Source organism: Astatotilapia calliptera, chromosome 11 (assembly GCF_964374335.1).
Source record: "Astatotilapia calliptera chromosome 11, fAstCal68.1, whole genome shotgun sequence".
Classification (NCBI taxonomy): domain Eukaryota; kingdom Metazoa; phylum Chordata; class Actinopteri; order Cichliformes; family Cichlidae; genus Astatotilapia; species Astatotilapia calliptera.
In genome coordinates, this window is record NC_137432.1 from 31007125 (window position 1) to 31021434 (window position 14310).

Here is a 14310-nt window from a genome sequence, read left to right on the forward strand (position 1 = left end):
GTGTATCTGTTAAACTTATACATGGCTAGATATGGTGACACCCAAACACACATGTATGTTTTAGGTAAAGGTCTGTTTTTCTGGCACCTTCCAAATGAATGTGACGATAAAGCTGATAGAGGCAAAAGTGAGAAAAATAAAAGGAAATGCAAAAAACCAGGAAGGGAACCTGATACACTCAAAGTATTATTGCCACTGTTATCAAACGTCAAATACTGACACTATGCATGCAGTCGTACAGTGACTTTCACTCACGACTTAGACACATAGAGGCTTCAAACACATTTTCAGAGTAAGGGATAAAAGGTTGGAGCAGGAAAGAGAGAGGAAAAGGGAAGGAAATTATGATGGGAAAAGCTCTGGGAACAAGAGACAGGGCAAAAGAGGAATGGAAAAGAAACTGAAACAGAGGAGAGAATGAAGGTTGATGAGAGGAAATGAGCGACTGGGGAGTATTGCATATGGAGACATTTCAAGGAAGCAATGGCGAGAGATGTTAAGGGTGGAAAAACACAGAAGGACAAGTGCGAGAGTTTGCACTTGCACTGTGAGCGAGCGAGAGCTGCGTTAAAGGTGGTGGGCTGAGAGATGAGAGGCCGAGAGAAAGACAAAAAGAGACAGGACAAAGCAGCAGCAGCGTTTCATGGAGAGCTGGAAACAGAGGGCGGGCGGACAGGCGGGTGGGCGAACGAGCGAGCCAGAGGGGAACGAAGAGAGTGAGGTGGGGGCGGGGCTTGCGAGCAGTCATAGCCAGTTAGAGGCTGGCGTGGTGCTCTGCAGGGTGAATCTTACCCTGGCAACACAATAGAGCGAGAGAGCGAGAGGGAAAGTGGGAGAGAGGGAGACAGCGGACAGGTGAACAGATGGCTGACTGAGAGACAAGCTGATCAGTGCACAACAGAGGGGTGTGTGTGAGCGAAAGAGAGAATGTGAATGTAATGCAATGTAACACAAAATGTTCAGTCTGAGAGAGAGTGGGAAAACAAACAAAGAAAGTGAGAGAGAGTGAGAGAGGGGGAAAGATGCCCATGTTTACACTGTAATGTTCACAAAATATCAGTGGAGTTTACATGAGAGAAAGACAGAGAGGCAAGCCTGTGATGTCCAAAAAATATCAAGTGTGTGTGAAAGCAAGTAGAGACAGTGTGAGAAGGAAGCCTACTGTACGTCTGTTTGCATCCATATGTCAGTGTGTCCATTAGGATTGTTGCTTTTTATATGAATTTGAAAGTGTCAGATGGAGAGGAAACAAAGGAATATTTGACCAGTGGTAATCCGTTCAGATTTTTGATTTATGGGTCGGGCGTTTTGTACTTCAGTGGAACTGAAATGCAGTGTCATTCTGACCTTATTCCATGGCCTGCTTCTTTGGCAGAAAATAGAGTAAGCTAGCAATCTCAGTGGATAATTACGGCCTCAAATTAGGAAAAGCAATAAGCAGAAGCATTTAGACTTCAGTACTACGTGCTGAAGAAGTTACAGATGAAGGTAAGTTTGTATGCCAACTAACTGGTGAATCTATTGCCACGATGGCATAAAGACAATGAAAATGAATGAACACTGTCCTAATTGGAAGCATTAGTGGAAGCATTGTAAGAAATGTTTTTATTGTCCTTTGGGGGAAATGATGTTTGTGTCAGAGTTAATAACACATGGCGCCTTAATAGCATATGCATGATAGCTGCATCTTTATGACAAATAATGCCAGATTTAATCAAGTACAGAAATTCAAATGAATCACACTTAAAATGGGACGATTTTAAGAAGATCGAGGGCATTTAGGGAATTTTGTCCAAACCCCAAAGACAGTTGCATGTTTGGTCTTATTGTCATTATTTTTGTTCTTATTATTAAAAAAAAAAAAAAAAAGTATATGATCACCAAATCAATTTGTATTTTGGCCCTGTTCATCATATCAACTCTAATGAGGACTGATATTTGACGACGTTTTGGTCGCAGATCTATGAAAGTAGGATCAAGGTTTAATTGAACTAAAGCTTAAATTGAAGGAGATTAATTTTTTGGTTGGTGTAACCATCTACCTTTAAATTAGGCTTAGGAAATGCAAAACTGGAACTTTGTCTCTCCTCACAAGTATCAAAGTACAAATGTGTGTCACTACATGTGAACAGTGCACCAACATGGCTCCAGTGTCATCACAGTTTTGTTTGCAGGCTCTTTATCTCTTTGTGTCCTGACAGTCAGGGCAGGAGGTCCACGCTTCTATCACGTCCTCCACACAGCCCTCTGTCACATGCCGTCATTTTCAAGTTGAAAGTTGTTCTATTTTTATTTATTTTATGTAGTTCTTTTCTTCTCTCAATTTTTAGGTCAGTGCGCACACACATCTGCCTCAGCAGAGTGTGTTTTCTATGAACTGTGCACAACAAAGCGCATGGTGGCTGCTCCTGTGTGTGAAATTTACATTAAGCTGCAGATCAGAGCACTTACTTGTTCTGGTGAGAGTTAACAGCTGAATCAGGAGACTGTCTCCATGTTGGAACAAATCTTTCTAATAACCCGTTTCTGTGGGTAGATAAAAAAGCAGCTTTGACACTGCGATAATAATAATGGCTTTGGTTTTTAATGAGATTCATATCAAAGAGCAGTATTGTTATTAACACTGAAAGTCTTTTTACCCTTACATCCAAATGGCATCATTACCCTCTTGCCCTCACCTGTTTTTAGGATTTCAGGCTAATACATCAAAAATGAAAAGAATCTCTGTCTCTTCCTCCTCGGGGTTTAGTCTGGAGCTCTCGATACAACGACTTCCCGCCAGCTTCACTTTAGAGGCTGAATTGCATGCAGTTGAATCATTCTCACTTAACAATGATTGTGTGCTGTGCACTCATGTAACACATGGTTAGGTTTTAATCAGACCGCCACTAGACTATAGTCGCACCTGACACGGCAAGTGCTTGTTAATTAAAGAAAGTAAAGGGTGCATGAGATATTGAATATAATATCTGTTGGGTGATACATGTAACAGTGCCCTGCATTATATGTTGTGTGTAATTGAATGTCAAAAGATGCCAGTGGTTTTATTTGTTTTACATACTGAACTACAAATTAGGTAGACTACATGTTTTTGTTCAACCCCCAAATTACACTTACATATGAAAAAGGACTGTTTCACAATACTGTGGAAAAACTATGCCCAACCCTATGATTCAGTAGCTTGTAGAGCCATTCCTAACAGCAGTAACTTGAAGTAATCACTTTCCGTGTGACTATGATTCTCTCACATCGTTGTGGAGGAATTCTGGCCCACTCTTCTTTCCAGTGTTCCCTGGGTTCATTCAGGTACGAAGGCATTTGTTTATTCACACCTTTCAATGAGGTTCCATCACAGCATTTCAGTGAGCTTGAGGTCTGGTTTTACTGCACCATCGAGACACCAGATTTGCTGGTGTACTTGGAATCATTGTTCTGTTGCATGACCCAGTTCTAGCTGTTTAATCATAGTCGACTCAATCACTGAAAAATGCCCTGGTCCCATATCTGCAGAACAAGCCAGAATCATCACTGTTAGTATTTGCTCTGTGTTCATATGCTGTGTTTGGTTTTCTACAAATGTGGTGCAATTTGGCCAAACATCTCCACACCTAAGTAGTTTTCTCCCAGCAGCCCTTCAAAACCAACCATAATCATTCAGTGTCTTTGTAATTGTAAAGTCGTGACTTTGGCCTGTAGACTCTGAGATGTAGCTCTTGTTGTTCTCTGTGCTTTCCACGGTCTCACTTTGGGGGGAATTCGCTGGGATGCTCACATCTGTATGCCTGCTTTTATAGAGGTGCTCACACTTGCTGATGATCATCTAATCAAGCACATATGATTAGCAGCACCTTAATCTCATAATACCAATGGAAGCAATAAGAGCTTACTTAGTTTTTCACTTTTTTCACATGACTGCACATTACAGTTAATACTAGAAACTAGATTTACGAGCTTTTAAAGAAATTCTTTTCCTGTGATTGCTTGTTCATTAAACAGCCACTTTCCTATGACTTAATGATGCTTCTTTTTTGTAAGACACTGAAGGTCATTTGATAATTCTTGAAATCAGTTGATTTCTACAGAGTGCTGCTTAAAATATAGTGCTTTGCAGACAGATGCCCCCTCCCCTCCCCTCCTTTTTCTTTTTCTTTTTTTTTTTTTATTCAATAAAAAAATGTTTTGGATGGAATGACTTGCTGGAGTGAGAACTAGAGTCTTTTTTCTTCTTTTCTTTTTTTTGGCCATGGTTATAGTCTATTTTTCCTTTGGGATAGATTTCAAGGCGAGGGATTTCTTTCTTTTCGCACCACTCAAGGCTAAAGCTTGTATTTGGACCACAGTAGGATCTCCAGCTCCAGTTTAAGATCCATTTTGCTACGAGGATCTCTCTGCTTGGCTCTGTGGTCAAGGGCCCACCAGGCAAAGCTACTTAACAGCAAATCTTGTTTAGCACAATCCTCTCAAAATAAGAGCCTCTATCTCCCTCTCTCGCCCGTCGGTCTCCCTCTTCCATTTCTCGCCCTTTCCAAAGTGTGCGAACACTGACGCAACCTGTCTGCCGTTAGCTGAAGTGCTAATACCAGCACATGCTTCCTAGCTCACCCTTTACCCTTTTGCTTTACTTTACCACATTCCTCAGTGCAAAGCTTCACACCAATTACTAACACTGTTGATTAGCCAACGTGTGCACAAGTGTGATGCCTCGCTGTATCTTCTGACATGCACATAGTTTATTGGCCTTGTTCTCTCAGACCACATCCTCCGATTTGAAAGCTTTCTGCGGTTGGAATAAGACTCAGTAGTTTTTCAGCCCTTTAAACCATAACTTCCTGAGTGCACCTGCTGGATAAGCAAGTACAGTTTCTTCCTTAATAACTTGCTTTCAGGTGGGTGGCAGATGTTACGAACTTTGACCTCACAAATCGACAGAGGATTTTCAAAGGTTGAAGTTGAGAATGTGTGTTCTGTAAGGCAGCTTTTCTGCTCACAGAAGGTGCTGCAAGGAAAAAAAGACAAACTCTTTTTATGTCATCATCAGGGTCAAATTGTTCCATCTGACCTTAGCTGGCTCATGTTTATACAATGAATAGCGTAGGAGTCAGCACATTTTATGCAATCAAGATGTTCATTTGTGTTTGAGAAATGAAAATCTTTCACTGTGTGCTAATTTCAATATGTGCATGGAAAAATGAAATGTAAATGTGCTTCCTTCTCCTCCTCTACCCCTCTTTAACCGCTTCAGACGTTGCGAAAGAAAGGCTTTAACGGTTGCAACAGCCCTGAGCCCGACGGCGACGACTCCATCGACCAAAGCCCGCTAAATGACCGCAAGACCGAGGACCTGGACAGCCTCTTCAAGCGCTACGGCGTGAGTACAATCACATTTTTGTCACCTTATCTAACCTACCCTTTTCTTCTTCTCCCTTTTTTCTCTACTTTCCTCTCTCTCTCTTTCTCTCTCTCTCTTTCTCTCTCCCTGTCTGCCTTCTCTTCTTTTGTTTGGGGATCGAAGGCTCTGAACAAGAAAGAGCACCGGGACTCTGAGAGCCCAGACCCCGAGGAGCCCTTCTCCCTCACCCCCCGCACTGAAGAGAAATACAAAAAAATTGACGAGGAGTTTGATAAAATGATGCAGAACTATAGGCTGTCAGTGAGTACCTCCCACCACTCTGCGTAACCCTGCCCCCTCTTCATGTTGGTACCTTGCTGCTGCCGCTGACCGGACAACCGGAGATTTCCGGCTGCTGATGGTGGCCTGACTACTCACAGAGCACTCGCCTTCACCATTCCCCACTCCTTTACCTTCTCTACTTCACCGCTTACCAATAGCACCTATCCCCATCCCCCAAATCACTACCCACAACCACCCCACCCCACTGATGGTGTGTGCTTCAGCAAGAAATAAGAGCAGCCAAGTTCATAAGGGAAGCCTCTTAAAAGTAAAATTTTAACTAATGTTCACATTCATCATTAATTAATGGAATGGTATTATTTTTTTGTAAGAAAGCCTAAAGTTGTGTTTCCAATGTTGTTTGGTCTTTTCAACAACCAACACGAATATAATAACTTTAAAGTAACATAGCTCAGATAGACATAATTTATGGGGTACATGGAGATTCGTTTTCTGCAGTTAAATTTCCTAGGACTCATAAAAAAGACAAATAATATTCTTTTTTTGCTGTTTTGTTTTGTTTTTTGCAGCGCTGCGCATGTGTAAGACAGAAAGTGATCCTTAAAAAAGCAGCATGACACCAAATAGGGCATGCTAACTGTGATTATTCATCTGAAGTTACAGTCATCACAGTGAAGCACATTCTCAGGAGTATTATGGCTTTTAATACAATGTTTCTGATGCCTCTGCAAGTTCGCAAACGTACAAGAATAAACAACAGAGGGAGAGGAGCGATAACTAGGTCCCTGGTTCTCACAAAAGTTGGCATAGCAACTAATATTGCAAGGGGAAATCATGTTTTATGGTAATAATCAACACGTTTGGAGCATGCCTTCGAGCAGTCAGATTTTTTTTTTTTTGACTGAATGCACCAATTGTGTAATACTTAGCAACATTAAAGAAAGAGCGTTGCAATTTCAGATAGTCTGTATCCACCAGGGCTGTGTCTGTTTCTCAGATAACACATAGAAAGCCAGAGTGCAGTTGATAACCGGCTGTTATTAGCAGCATTACTGAGGTCACTTTAGTCCCAGTGTAGTCCTGTTCCTCCGATGGGCTCCTGACATTATCCAGGTTCTGCCTCCTGACTGGCGCTCTGCCAATCCCCTTTTACCGCTCTACTTCTTTGCCAATTTCTCTGTGATTCATTTTTTCCTCTCTGCTCAATAATGCCATTAATGTCACTTTAATGACTAGCACTTAATTTACAGCTCCTCTTCCTGTCTGCCGGCCCCCTGATTGGTCGCTTGGGATGGGACACAGTCACTTTGAGGTTCTGCAGAATAGTTAGGCAGTAGTTGTTTACTACAGTCACACCTTTGGTGTTACACCTTTATGGAGGGTGGAGGCGTTTTTCTTTTTTCTTATTGTTGTTCTTTACTGTATTAGGCTTGTTTTGTGGTATGCATGACTAGTCTCATAATCATGCTGTAATTGTAATTGTAATTGTTCATATGTTTATGAAAATAGGACTGTGAAAAGCAATATAATTATGAACAATGTATAATGCTACATATCTAGTTTACAGCTAGAGCGATGGAAAGACTATGCCTTCGCCTGGTTTTCAGTTTAAAGGCTTGAAACACACTATTTGTTAAATTAAAAGCAGTTTTATGGACAAAACTAGTATAAAAAACACACTGGTGGTTTGGAGGGAAGAAAAGGCTTTCTTCAAAATGACATCAAGTGCTAATGTTAATATTAATTTACTAAAATCTCACATACATCAGAGCATAATGGAGAAAATGAGCTGCCTCTCAGATTAATCAGCTCAGTGAATCTCTCCCCTCCTGATATCCACCCTGCCTCCATCAGCCTCTCTGTGCTGTGTGAGACAAATAGCTCTAAAAAGACTTTCTCAAAAGAGAAAACCACAGAAGAAGAAGAAGCGGATTCAATCTACTGCACTTAGAGAGCTACAGCTCTTGGCTCATGCCATTTGTATGCTAGCGTAACGCTGCTAGCAAATGACTCTAGCGACAAGCTGCCCCGACATCACTCTGCCCCTCGGTGTCCCAGTCAGCCTGCCTACCTGTCTGGTTTTCCAGCACACCTTTCACGGTCAACCAGTAATCAGAAACATGCAGCACCACCTGCCACTCCTCCCCTCAGCATCATAATCCCCAGCATGACAGATAGGGGCCGGGATATACAAGCTTAATCCCACTTGTACTCAAATACCTCCCAAGGTAGGAAGAGAGTGGTGAGGGAGAACGGGCAGGACACTTGGCTAAACGAGCCCCCAGCTAACGTATCTTTTCCTGTTAAACTGGCACTGTAGTAGGCAAGAGAAAAGAGCTTTGGGTTTTTGTTTTTTTTCTCCTAACCGGAGGGCCCCTGGTTTGATCCTTTTCTGGCTCTGAGATTCTGGGCCAGGAAATTGAATAAGAAATAGATTTCTGCCTTTTAACAACCACCTCCATGGTGCCTTTCAGCAAGAAGCTGAATGTTTTGTCTCCTGTATAAGCTTGGTATGAATGTCAAGTGAAACATGGTGTTATTGAAACTGCTGCACACTTAATCACATCTAATTTAGTTTTGAGATTAGTTTAGCTTTGAATTTCATGCCATGAAAGCATGAGGACTCTCAGCATCCCTATTAATAGTTTCTGTTAAGAGCTGCAAATAAAACAATTTTCAGTGAGAATCAGATGTTTTGGAGAAGGTGAGCCGCGAGTCATTCAGCCTCTTTTTATTTATTTAGGATCAAATATTGGTGACGTCAGAAAGAAATTAGAGTGAGGGGGGCATAGAACTAAACAACTAAAGCTAATTTACTGGTCAACTGCTGGGACATCTAAAGGTCCGTCAAACACTTTTCCAATGTTGCATCTGTGTTCAGATCTGCAGCCTCTTACAAATACGATGCGACAATCCTACAGTTGAAAAAGGGGAAAAAAGAGAAAACTTTCAAAGGCTTTCAGGACAAGAGGGAGGAAAAGGGAAACTAGGCCATGAGTTTAATTCATTCTGATTTACCCTTGCATCCAGGAAACACACCCTTGTTGAGAGAGCTCCTCCGAGGGAAAATAGGTTAGCCTTCTCTCCCCTCTTTTTGTTCTCTTCACACAGAAGAGGCCTTAAGCTTCCTCACATGAGCCTCTGGAAAAGCTCCTAGTCAATTATTTACCTAACAGGTTCTTGTTATTTTTTTCTATGGTTCCCATCCTCTGTGCTAAATCCACAGGATGAGGAGCAGTACCCAGTTAACCCTCCTCTCTGCAATTAGGAGCAGCAGTGTTAAATGGAGTCAGAGTGGGCAGATGTAAATTCTCTTGTAATTTGCCAAAGACATGGATTAATTCTCAGTGTAGCACAGTGGAGAGCAGGGTCAAGACAAATTTAAAATTCATATTTACAGAATAAATGAAGAGGTTTTGGAGTTATGTCACCAATCTCCTAGCAACCAGAGGCTGATACAGATATGAAGGTCTTGTGGAATGGTGGCGAGCAGCAAACAGTCGATGGCTAAATGTATTACAAAGTACCAATAAAGAGACAGACAGCTGAAGAGGATTGTTTTTTAAGGTATGCATGGTACTCTTGAGTCATTTCTCATTTTTCATATTCAGTCAGGATAATAGGAAGTTGGTACAGAAACATGCAATCACAAGCTTGGAAGGCAATATCTGGTATAACTACTAAACTCTCTTACGCAAGCTTTCTTAGAACTTCTTTAAGTAGTCATCAGGAATAGTTCTCCAGGTTTCTTGAAGGACATTCAAAGCTCTTCTTTGAATGTTTTCTGCCTTTTGATTTCTGTTAAGATGATCCCACACTGCTTCAGCAGTGTTTAGGTGTTTGGAGGCCAATCCTTGACTTATAGTGTTCTAGTGTACATTGTTCTATTCAGCTAGACGCTTACTGTAGATATATTCTACTGAAAAATAGTGATTTTACCAATCAGATGCTTTCTAGATTGTATTGCATGGTGGGTCATATTTTTTTGTGTTTCTTTAGTTGAAATTAAATCCAGCCCCAAACCATGATATAGTGTCCACCATGTTTTACAGATGGCCGTACATGTAACTAACATACATTTGAAGCAAAGATTTTAAGTTTTGATTCATAAAAGCTGTGGCCACTGATTTTTCAGTCCAGTCCTTGTCTTATTTGCTATACCTCAGCTTTTTATCCCTCTTTTATCCTTTTTTCCCTACATTCAAAATTTTTGGTGAATCACCTTGTTTGTGAAAAAATGCTGTTTTATGCCTGCCAAATATATTACTTTTGAGAATCTTCTGTAGTTCAACTGTTAAATTTGGGAACAAATTATGTTTTTGCAAAAGACTGCTGATAGATGGTTGATTGATACAACACTGGTTCATACCTTGGCTTAACCTTGTGTTTGAATGATTCATAGGTCAGTTTAAAGTGGCTTAAACGATATTTATAATTATTATATTATTATTAAAAATTGACTCTGCTTCTAACGTCTAATTAGATTTTTTCAAATCCTATTTTTCATAATTCCAAATCACCACAAATATACCATCAAGGTCACATTGTCTTCAGTGATATTTTCTGTCCTGAATGCTATTACTTATTGTCAATTTATTTAAAACCACAGTTCCATTATTCCAACTTTAAATCTGTAAATACAGACTGCAGTCCATCTTTCTCTCTCTCTCTAACCGTAGTTTAACTGTAGCTTAGTAAGTTTTAGACTTGATTAATGGGAAAGTAGAGCGTTTCAGGCTCAGGTAAAGGTGACAGTTTGATTGCTTTGTATTCGGTAAAAATGGCCGTCAGCAAAGACTCCAGCTCTGTCCTCTGTTTGTAGTTGTTCTCCCAGTAAGAAAAAATATATAATGAAATCTATTACTGAAAAGAAAAAAAAAAACATTCCCAAGCACTGTAGGGATAAACTCTTTCTGGATCCTTATGCTCTGCGTTCATACACCTCTGGCCCACTTTGGATTAACCCCACCTCTGTCCACCCTTTCCCATTTATCCATGCCCTTCCTTTACCTTCTGCTTGGCCTGTGTGCAGTGGTGCAATGCTGTTAGCCGTTCTCTTCACTCTCCCTGTTAGCCACTTACAGCTCTCTCTGTACAGCCTGCTTTGCAAACTTCCTCTTTGTAGGCTGAAGAGTGAATTTTACATTTCATGTATTTGGAAGATTTAATAAAGATTAGTCATTTTTCAAGGCTAACATAGCAAATAAATTGAAAGGTTTTTTGTGGAACTATAATTTGTTGTTTGTTTTATGAAAAAAGGGCCAGTTTTTACTCTGTTTAGACTTTGTGTGACGAAAAAAAACCCTAATTATAAAATAATGAATAAAGATGATTATTTTTGTTGTTGAGGTTTATATAAAAAGACCACTTTATTAGTTGGGAAAAAGTTGTTTAGTTGTTTGAGGAAAACCTATGATCAAGTAACAATTTTTGAGATTTGACTGAATAAACTAGCACTTGGTTTGGTTTCAGTCCCATAACTCCCTTATTTTCGTGTGATCTCCAATGCAGTGCAGAGGGAAAAGAGGTAGAGATCAAGGGCAGGAAGGTGCCCTCGTCCTCCTTGATATTAAACTGGGTCCCAGGCAGTTTGAGTACAGTACAGTGCAGCGGTGGCCCATATTCTATATATAGAAGTCCTTATTTCAGATTGAGTTGGAACAGGGTGAAATGGGTCGGACTGCTGGACAACCCGAGGTCCTTGCCCCTGATTTTCCTTTTTTTTCTCTCTTTTTTTGCACTCGGGGACGTCTGGTCATACACTTCATCAACTCAGGTGACGAGACTGATCATTTCTTTAAAAAAAAAAAAAGTGCAGTTGATACGTTTTTGAACAGAAAGGTGGACTGTCTTCAGGATTTTTGAGAACAAGAGTAATATTGTAAAGCCCATTTTGGTAGGCAAGCTCCTGCTGAATATTTCCTTAAATCCCCAGTGATGAGCACATGTCAGTGGGGGTGGTGGGATGCTGCTGGAATGTGACAAGCACGCTATGAAATGTCACCAATAACCCGATGCAATAACCTGCTGCTGCTGCGACAAGTTTTAACCTGGCATGAAAAGTGAAAGGCGAGACAGCTTTTTGGCCTTTTCACCAAGTCACCTTGCATGACAACTGAGTGAGTGAGTGTGCGTGTGTCTGCGTTTGGGTGCGTCTGCGTGTGTTTGAGATTTGATGTGTGTGTTTTTGGTTGTTTTGAAGAGTTTTATTTCCAAAACAAAATTGTGTTCTTTTAAAGCACAGTAGAAACAGCAAACATCAGACATGTCTGATACTTTTGAATTGATTTCCTGCCTCAAGAGTGAAGCTTGACAAACAAGCAAAGAATCAAAAAATCTTCACCGTGACAGAATACCAATGCAGTGTAGGTAGATTTCAGTTATTGAGGATCATTTTTAATATCTTACGGGTATGATTTAAAAGTTATTACTAACTGCAAAGTTTTAGATCTGAAACATATGATATGATATTCAGAATTCATGGACTCCTGTTTATTGTTCATTACTTTAGCCATTAAGGCTAATGATGATAAATGATTTCTTTGAAAAACAAAGATCTACTTAAGAAGTTATTTTTGTGTCAGCATTTGAGCTTTTTGAATCTGATTTTCTTTAAACAGGTGAAAATATCTATCAGTGTAGGAAACAAATATTCCCAATGCTAATCAGTTTTTTGCAATTTTTTTTGTATACTATTTTTATTCTTGTGCACTGACCTGTTTTGGAATACAAAGCTCTAGTTTTGGGAAGAGTGATTTTTTCCCCCCCCCCTCTGTATTTATTTATTTAATTATTAACTGTTTTTTAACTTTAAAAAGTGGAGACATCAGTCATTATGCAAGGATTAAAAGTTCCTTCTTCGTATGTATATTGGATGTACAATAAAATTTACAATACAAACATTTTTCTTTAATTAAAATCAAATTTTGCAACAGCACTGAAAGCTGCCCAGCAGAGCAAAAGGAGACAGTCTTGAAGAGGAGCCAAATTCAAATCAGATAAAGTGTTTGGGGTAAAAAAAAAATTCTACTTTTCAAGTAATTCTGAACTACTGAAATAATTCACTACTGTATTATTTCACAACAAATTGCCCTTTAAATGAAAAATATATTTATCAAGGTGAAATAAGCTTGAAAGAATAGCTACAAATTCTTGAAACAATAATTAGCGTGCAAAACAGAAGATGTTCCACTTGCGTTTCTTTTTATGTTGTTGCTTTAAAGTAGGACTCTCCTTTGTTGTGTAACTTTTTAAAGTTTCGTTTTGGGAAGACTCTTCTCATTGTGATCGGTTTTATTGCTGCAGCTGTGTGCGTGCGTGTGCGTGCGTGTGCGTGTGTGTGCGTGTGTGTGTGTGACCTGCAGGCTTGTTTGCACTGCTGCTGATCACTAACTGATCACCTGTTCATTATTTTTTTTATAATATATAATTATATGTGAGGGTGGATAAACATGGCCACACTCTAATCTTTGCCCTCTTCCTGTCATTCCACCAGTCTACAGTCCCACAGCCCACCTTCTCCATGCCAGTCACCGTGCCAGTATCAAACCAGAACGCAGCGGCAGCGGCGGCCCTTCAGTTCAGTAACAACCCTTCCGGCGCCCTGGTCACCACCACCTCCTTTGTCACCTCCACCCTCACAGATCCCCGGCTCCTTTCCCCACAGCAACCCGCTCTGCAGAGAAACACCGTGTCGCCAGGGTTACCACAGCGGCCAGCCAGTGCAGGTAAGAAACAGCATGAACAAAATAAAATGCTCTGTTTTCTGTGTGGATTGATAATGTGAACTTATAATAATCATCTGAAACATCTTCTCATACATAAACTTCCAATTTTAATACCAGCAGCTGATTGATCGATCAACAGTGTAGGTTTTCAATTTGCAGTTCTAAACATTGATTGGGTTTTGTCAGTGAAGGATCCTCTGATGCTAGGCAACTGATGAATTTTACTTTTTTTGAAAACATCGACAGTTTTGAGATAGACTGAAGAACAAAGAAGACAAACTGACAAAATCTCAAAACTTCTTCAAAAGATAACTAAAGAAAAAAAGCCATTAGACTGCCACCCACACTGCTTGATTGACAAGTATTGGAGAAAACATGGAGACAATATTTAAAAAGAAAATGAACAGACTAGAAATTTCTGGCTACATTAAGTCTTTATAATATGATTTTATATATATATATATATATATATATATATATATATATATATATATATATATATATATATATATATATATATATATATATATATATATATATTTATTTTTTACATTTTAAAAAAAAACTTTTAAAATCTCATATTTTGTTGTTTTCGGCTGCACCCACTAAAAACCTCTTCTTTTAGTGGCTGCAGCTTGCCACTGTTTCTCAAATGTGTGCATACTTGTACCCCTAATCTAAATAATGCCAGAAATACATCATTCTTAAAATTCTGCAATTCTTTGTTCAGTAAAATGGCCGATAACCATTTGACATTCAGTGTTCCAGCTTTTAATGCAGTTCAGTCGTAACCTTGTGTAACCTTAGAGTTCTGTAAAACCTGACAAGTGTAGTCATGTTCACTGTGAAAGCTCACACAAAGAGATTATCATATTTAATGACAGACAAAAATAAAAAAACTGTTTTTTGAGGGGAAAAATGCAACAAAAGTAACAGTAACTGGAAAACCTT

General features: G+C 39.7%; 1 protein-coding gene across 17 annotated transcripts in view; it reads left to right on the forward strand.

The window, feature by feature from the left end:
- mef2d (myocyte enhancer factor 2d) overlaps positions 1-14310 on the forward strand; it is a 103937-nt gene that overhangs the window by 60689 nt on the left and 28938 nt on the right. For 9 of the 17 annotated variants that reach the window (XM_080308095.1, XM_080308100.1, XM_080308097.1 and 6 more), the window contains exons 4-5: positions 5243-5650; positions 13128-13359. In XM_080308095.1, coding sequence (XP_080164221.1) covers positions 5243-5650; positions 13128-13359 — 640 coding nt within the window. The remainder of the gene's footprint in view (positions 1-5242; positions 5651-13127; positions 13360-14310) is intronic. The other 8 variants (XM_080308102.1, XM_080308106.1, XM_080308104.1 and 5 more) reach the window with 1 other exon arrangement.